This window comes from Bombina bombina, chromosome 7 (assembly GCF_027579735.1).
Source record: "Bombina bombina isolate aBomBom1 chromosome 7, aBomBom1.pri, whole genome shotgun sequence".
Classification (NCBI taxonomy): Eukaryota; Metazoa; Chordata; class Amphibia; order Anura; family Bombinatoridae; genus Bombina; species Bombina bombina.
This window is the reverse complement of record NC_069505.1, coordinates 174330631-174339029: the sequence shown is the minus strand read 5'-3', so window position 1 is coordinate 174339029 and position 8399 is coordinate 174330631. Positions and strand designations below refer to the sequence as shown.

The window sequence follows — 8399 nt, the reverse complement described above, 5'->3', positions numbered from 1 at the left end:
TCAGAGGAAGATGATTATTTGTTCTTATCAAGTCCTTTTATTCATGTTGTGTTGGAAAAGTCTGGCTAGGGGCTCCATGTACTAAGCAGTCAGCGAGCTACCCGCAACAAATCTCGCGTCAAAACTCGCAAACTGATATGTACAAAGCCGTCAATTGTGTTAAAACTCGCATCTTTAAAATTGCGAGCGTACTTATCCGCCAAACCTCGCTACCGCTCCATTTTTCACTGTAATTAGACACATTTGACCACCAACTCGCCAAAAAACGAATGTACTAAAAAATCTATTTGTCCGCTCGCTACAATTTCCGCTCCCACCTCGCTATTTTTGCCTCGCCACCTTTTAGGTGGCGGGCAAGGTACAAAACAATAGGAAAGTCAATCTAGACGCCAGTCTAGACATATATAAAAGGCAGTAATATCAGCATTGTACTTACAGCATAACTGGCGTCTAATTTGTCTCTCATTTCCATGTACATAAATTGCGCCCAATTTGTCGACTGTAATTAAAGAGTAATCTATTTAAATTTGTATTGTTAGTTGTCAATCTTTATAATTATTTTTATATTAATATTTATATATTATCAGATCCAGATGAAGCCATATCCAAATTGTAAATAAATATTACAAAAATAACGCTCTGTTATCACTCTTCAAAAAATTTTGAACAATAATAAAGTTGTTTAGATAAGTTGAACTTTTATAGGAGCAAAATTCTATTCCCGCGACTACTATGATGTTCGTGACACCTTGCATGTCACGTGTTAATAATTGGCCAGACAATTCAACTAAAAGTTAAGTACCATCAGCTTAGTCGCGGCGAGCGAGGCGTCAAATTTATCAACAATCCGCAACTGCTCGCGGCGGGCTAGACTTGTCTATTTATTGGGGGAATATTAGTACATAGCGACAGCGGACACCATTTCGCCCGCGGCGAGTAACGGCGAGTTTATCCGCGTCTACAATGACGGATGAATTGACGGCTTAGTACATGGAGCCCTAGGTGTTCACTCACAATACTCAGATCATAAAACAGTTTAAAAAAGAATCCTTAGAACACCAGTGATTAGTGTTTATAACTGTGCATTCATTAAATGTGTTTGTTTGCCTTCAGGCACCTACTGTAAATATGAAGTAAATTAATTAATATTGAATTGAGAAAAAAAAGTTATTTTTATTATCAGTTATTTGTAGACTGCCAGTACCTTACTATAACACAGTATAAGCATTTTAGGCAGTTCTACATTCAAACCTGCTGCATCAAAATATAGAATTTATTATGTATGTGTGTGTATAGATAGAAGATAGATAGTGTGTGTGTGTGTGTATGTGTGTGTATAGATAGAAGATAGATTGTGTGTGTGTGTGTGTGTGTGTGTGTGTGTATAGATAGAAGATAGATAGTGTGTATGTGTGTGTATAGATAGAAGATAGATAGTGTGTGTGTGTGTGTATGTGTGTGTATAGATAGAAGATAGATAGTGTGTGTGTGTGTGTGTGTGTGTATAGATAGAAGATAGATAGTGTGTGTATGTGTGTGTATAGATAGAATATAGATAGTGTGTGTGTGTGTGTGTGTATAGATAGAAGATAGATAGTGTGTGTGTGTGTGTGTGTATAGATAGAAGATAGATAGTGTGTGTGTATGTGTGTGTATAGATAGAAGATAGATAGTGTGTGTATGTGTGTGTGTATATATATATATATATATATATATATATATACCAACTATATGCTTCAGAGTAAGGAAGGTGATTGAGGAGCTTGATAATTGCTCTGCATTAAAGGGCTGTAATATGTTAAAACAATTTTATATTGCCCTATTGCTTGCATATAACCATGTGTTTAACCACTGCAAAGTGATTAAACACATAATTAAAGTGAATTGCAGAGCAACAATGCACTGGGAGCTAGCTGAACACATCTATTGTTTAATTGGTGCTTTGCTTAGCTTTTACAGCCATCTAACATAACCTTTCTGTGTTTTTAGGCTCCCATTGATTTCTATGGCTTTCGCGGCCTTAAGGGTGGCGGTTTGAACGATAGGTATGCTGCGTTGGAATTGTTGAATGTTTGATACTGTAAATTTTGACGAGGGTCAAATAGAGTCGAATGTGAAACATCTGGAATGACGCAAGCATTGATCTGCGTCGGATTGAGATTGCTGGAGCGTATATTCTGTCACACATTTAAATATTTGACGATCTTGACACTTTGTTAAGATAGCCTGATGAAAAAGTGTATTACACTGAGAAACGCACTGCTGTTGTTTTTATCATTGTAATAAATTTTTAAATCTTTTTAACTCTCCATCTGCTGCTGATTCATTTTTGTTCCTGATACTTTTCCATCAACTGGACTTCTTGGACACGTTGCACCTTTTGAGTGGTGTTTGGACCCGCTGGCTGACCATTGCCATACAGGCTTGTCTAGACCCTTCCTTTTCTGGTATCTTTGGACTCTCCCTGGTGAGACGAGGATCCCTTTTGGTGATATCTTCATTTGGTCTACCGGACGACGGGTGGTTCCGGACTGCTTGTACTGCACATTAGTGCTTTACACCTTGTGAGTAGGATTCTTTAGCTCTTATCGCTGATTTGAAGTTGCTTATGATCTGCACTATGTGGCGCCCTCTATTTTGCTTTCTATAGATTCGCTTTGTTAACTACGGCAGATTAATCTCGGATTGAATTTGACGTGGGATTCCAGAGTATTATCAGTTGAAGCTTTGATAAATCTACCCCGTTAACTTGAATTGCACTCAAGTGATCGCGTTTACTTTCAACTTGTAATACAAGCAGAAAACCCAAAGGGCACAAACACCTGCTATAAACCCCTTATCGCTCATGCATAACTGTAAGCGCTCCACTCGTAATCTGGCCCTAAAGGGGCATTCAACTCAATTGATGGTTACGCTGAAAGGGAAATTAAACTCGATAGATGGTTGTTCTTAAAGGGACATTAAACCCAATGGATGGTTATGTTTAAAGGGACATTAAACTGAGTAAATGGTACAGCCTAAAATGACACTAAACTCAATAAACAGTACCAGTTAAAGGGACATTAAACTCAATAAATGGTACAACTTAAAAGGATATTAAACTAATTTTTTAACTTGCCTGCAAAATGTTTTAGGTAATAAAACAACATTACACTACATGTTAATTATTTATTTTGCTGCTTTTGCTGTGAAATACCTCTAAAAAATTGTGCTAGCTCCACTTCCTCTCAGAAAGATTGGAGATCTCCCAATATACTTCTATATGGTAACATTTATCTGAGCCTGTACCATTCTACATGGGATTATTAAATTATTAAAATAAAAACTTGTTACTGCCAACACAATCTCTTGTATTCTTCGTTTAAAGTGATTGTAAAGTTAACTGACTTAAAGCCCAGTATTTAAAAATATTTTTAAAAAACATAGGCACTTTTACAATTACGCTTCTTTTTTAAAATACTTACCTTTTTGTTACTGTAAACTTACCGCCGATCTTCCGCCCATATCTCCTTCAGTATTTAGCATATCGATGACGATCCAGCTTCCTCCACTTGTTGTGTGCCTCATGAGTTAGACGCCAAAGGGGGCACACAACGATTGGAGGAAGCCGGATTTGTCATCAATCTGCTCAATAGTGATGGAGATGCAGGAGGAGGATCTGCGGTAAGTTTTCAGTAACACAAAGGTAACTATTTTTAAAAAGAGGCGTAATTGTAAAGTTTAATGACATTCTGCACACATGTATGTATAGACTTGCTATTATGGGCCCCCTCCAGCTCTTGGGCCCTGGTGCAATTGCACCTGCTGCACCAATGGTAGTTCCGTCCCTGTTTCCAGCATTATTTCCAGATTCAGCTGCAAGCAAGAGCCATAAAGATTCTGGCAGAAAACATTGCTGTAGTGCTCTATGGGAGGTTGCAGGGCAGACCCCAGACACACTCAGTATTGTGCACAGTGGAACTGATCTTTTCTCCCTCTAAGTTGGCTTCATTAGCAGAATCTCCTCCTGTTCTTCAGAGTGGTAAGTAAATGTCAGACTGTGCACAGGTGAGAATGCTTGTGCTTCGTTATCATGGCATCCAGCTGAAATGAACAAGTCACACTTTTTGGAAACCTATAATCACCTCTCTCAAAGAGGATAGATGCCCTTTTGCAGTTCTTGGAATTAAATCTGATTTATATTCAGTTACATTTATTCTGCAGCTATGATGGAGAGGAAAGGGTAACCTTTCTAGTGACCATTCCACTTTAACATCAAAGGCGGTGGATAAAAGGGGTTAAAATAGCTGCAGCACCTCAAGGCATTGAGATTGAATGGTGACTACATGCATATGACACTTTAATTGGCTTAACAACATTCTGCGGGTCCACGTGGAGACTTTAACTGTGTGTTTAACCATTTAGTGGAGGTGAAACACGTCATTTCTCATTAAAAAGTGGAGACAGGCTTAAAAGCACTAGAGAACCACATCCTGCCTCCGGGACATTAGATTGGACACCACTGGCGTAAACATCCGGCTAAACGTTAAACACCATTTTACAGCAAAAAAAAAGAAACCACAACGAATCAGATGAGACAAGATATCTTTATTTTTGTTAAGTCTATGGAATGTCAGACTTAAGGCTGAATATTGAATTTGTTCAAAAATAAACGTTTTGAGATTTAAAAAAAAAAAAAAATGTGTTGTATTATGTAACAAATGAAATTCTTCTTACAAATATGAAGGTGCCATTGAGCAATGCAGCTCATGTAATCTCCTGATATATCAGAGTGTTGTAGAAAGGAATAAAATGAGGTAAGTGCAAAAGAAATCTACAAAAACGCTATACACCCTACACAATTAAATATAGGAGAAAAGTGCAAAATAAAAATAAACAGACTGATAGCTATAAACCCTGACAAAGAGAAAAGAAAGCATCAAATACGTGAAGGTTTTAAAGGGAAAATCTCAAGCAAAATAAAATGCTCTAAATAGTTAACAGGTTATTTATGCTCTCGTGCCCTTTGCCATATAAGAATCCACAAAGCAAAAGTCCTTCCTGGAAACCATAACACATTGTAGCTCCTGAATAGGACCTTGATGGTGATTGGCAGCTACATGCATATGCCGCGCCTAATTGGCTCACCAGCTGCGTCTGGCTTAAAAGCTACAACATATTATGGTTTCCAAGCCTGACATTAGCTATGTGGTGGGTTAAACCAAGAAACCAAAAGACACAAATAGGATGTTCCAATAATTAAGAGCATTTATTTTTGTATTAATGTTTCTTTAATCCCTTATTGACTATGACGTACCCTGTACATTGCTGGTCATTAAGAGTTTTTCAGGTCATAGTAGTGCGGTCTCGCCTATCAAAAAACAATCCCCATTCAAAGACCAGCAATGTACATGGTACGTTGCTGGTCATTAAGGGGTTAAACAAGATATGAATGTAGAGATGATAGAATAGAAAATGAAAGAGAGCGCCTCTATTCTATTAGTCCTTAGTACAGAATATATGTATATCTTATTTTTACACTCACAATAATTGTGGTGTATCAGAAGATATTTATAACAATATTTCAAATACAATGATCATTGGTGTATCAAACTATATGTTATATAAATAACAAAAAGTTTAAATGAATAGATTTATGAAGTGGTCACCTGAGGAGGAGGAGTTTTTCTTGAAACGCGTAGTGGATCTTTATGGATTATCCAGCCGGTTATCCTGTTCTCTTGGTTGTAGTTTATTTGTTACCAACTGTGGATCATGATTCCAGCGATTACATTGTGACACTATCAGTGCAAGTTCTATGTTAGTACTTGTCACTTATTTTATGTCATGTTTTCGCATATGTGAATACACTCATATATGTGTTTTTTAATTAAATTTTAACATATAAATGCTACTAAGTAACTGATTTATTTATTAGCGCTGTCTTATATTTTTACTTTTTTAAAGGAATATATACATAAAACAAAATGTAGAGATAATATTTTAACTAAGAAATTGGTAAGTGCTTAATTATTTTTAAAATGGATATTCTAGCAAAAATGTCTAAAATCTACATTAAAAAAATATATGAAAAGTGTACGTCCAAAATCTTTAAACAGTCAGATCATCCATATATATTGCTTTTTTGTGGATAGTTGGATACATATATATTTTAGAAAAATATATACTTTGTATTATTATGTCCCTCCAAGAGACATGGAAAGCATTTTGTTGCATATAAAAGAATGGGGTAATATATTATTGTTTTTTAACTCTGTGTTTAGCACGAATACTGCAGTATGCAGCATGCATTTCCACTAATGATCTTAAGTGTAATCAGAATAGATAATACTTAACTCGTTTTCATGCAAAAAAATATATTTATCACATTCAAACTGGCATGAAGCTCAAATCTGAAATGCACATGAACGCAATCCAATTTTTCCAGCAGTGGCATTTATTTGTTAAAAAGGTAACAAGTTAGTGCCAATGCAAAATATGCAACCTAAGCAGGCATGAAATATATGAATGTTCTGTGCACAGTAAAAGCTATTAATCAAACACTGATACCTTTTCAGTAGAAGCATTATGGTAATAAATGTGCACTAACAAAATGCTTCTATTTAAAACGGAAACACATTCATGCATGTTTCAACTTGAGAGTTGTGTCTCTGTGGTTGATAGATTTATTTTGCTTTTTACCTCACTTTATGCACTAAAATGTGCCCTAGCTCTATGGTAAAAGGGTAGAATGAGTGGCAGATTTCTTGGAAAAACTTTTAGAAGTGGAGAGGGGCTTGTACAAAACAGGATGAATAATACATCATTTAAATTAGACAAAAAGATGAAGGTAGCACTCTTAGCAACAGGAAAACACCTTTAATATTAAAGGTGTTTTCCTGTTGCTAATAGTGCTACCTTCATCTTTTTGTCCAATTATATTCCTTCAGATCTTGGTTGGGGGTCTGTGAAGGTTTGATCACCTATCTCCTGCTAACTCTGCAGTGTTACATATGGAGGGGATGACCCAGGAGTGCTGATCCTAACATTCACTTTACATACATCATTTAAATTAGGCTATAAAACCTCTCTTGCTTTTATGTGAAAATTGTGCTCATACCACTTTACCTAGAGAAAAAATAACGCTTATCCTGTAACCTCGGCTTTCTTCAAACTGCTGCAAATTGCATAAACCAGCTAATTGATTTGCAGCAGTCTAAAGAAAACCCAGGTTACAGAATTTCTCTAGGGAACGTGGAGAAAGTGCTATTTTTACACAAAAGCAAAAATTGTTAATGTTTTTTTTAAAATTTGAGTTGCTATTATTTCTGCTCTCTTTAGAAGTAGCAAAACAGTTTGTAAGCTAAGTGGTTCTGTTATCTGCTTACAAATTCAACATAGCAGATAAATAGTTAAATGTTAAGGTGTCCGGAAGCAAACTTGTAATGCTTTCTGCATGTTCTCATTTGTGTTGTGCGTGATTGTTAAAAGTTATTTTTCTGTATAATAGAGATTTGATGCTCTCTTTCTCTGTTATATGCTGAACACATGGTTTGGTTCTTTGTCAAATTGTTACCTAACATAAGAATCAAGAATACTTGGCACCATTCTGGCCTTGCTGCATATTCCTTTTTGTATGCTATATTTGTGCTAAGTTCTATTATTAAAATACAAAATAATAAATGAACCGAATGCAGATGAAAACATAAACATAAGATTAACAATGTAATATAAATAAGGTGTCTTGACACACTACACTCAATAACATACAAAAATCTCACAATGTGAGTTCTCTATGCCCTTGTGCAAAATAACTTTATTTTGGGCACTAAGTGAGGTCTAATGCTTCATGCATTTTCACAGGAGCAAATTATACATATCCCTGCTATATTGGAAAACCTTATATCATTAGTGACCTCTCTAGCAGCAAACTGGTTAATGTGCACAGTAAAATTAAATGCAGCTATATTGGAAAAAAAATCTTATTTGAAGACAAAGTTAATAAAAAGCTGGCAAGCAAGAAAAAGGCAGAGAAAGACCCAGTGACGGGAATTCAACAAGGAGGGGTCTGATGACGAGCAGGTAGAAAACGTGCTGTGAGTCGTAAGTGTTCGGATATTCCTAGAAGAAAGGAAAACCAAAATAAAATGTATTAGTAAATGACTTCCAAGTTTAAGGTTAATAAATATGATCAATGTTAACAGTTATTGCATAAAATTATAAAATGCAACTACGTGCAAACTATATTAAAGTCCTTTATTTAATAATCATCTAAATATTCTGTATCTGTGTACAATGGAGATCACTGAATACCAACGTCGTATGATAGGGCATATACTTATGTTCCTTCCACTCCATATTTAATGATTCATATCGTGAAAATAAACATACGGGCCCGATTAAGAGTGGAGCACTATTGT

General features: G+C 35.8%; 1 protein-coding gene across 3 annotated transcripts in view; it reads right to left on the bottom strand.

The window, feature by feature from the left end:
* Positions 1-4567: 4567 nt before the first annotated feature.
* The window catches only part of OSBPL5 (oxysterol binding protein like 5), a 526154-nt gene continuing 522322 nt past the window's right edge, over positions 4568-8399 (bottom strand). For all 3 annotated transcript variants that reach the window (XM_053720419.1, XM_053720421.1, XM_053720420.1), the window contains one exon: positions 4568-8100. In XM_053720419.1, the coding sequence (XP_053576394.1) occupies positions 7962-8100 (139 nt within the window). In that variant the 3' untranslated portion in view covers positions 4568-7961. The remainder of the gene's footprint in view (positions 8101-8399) is intronic.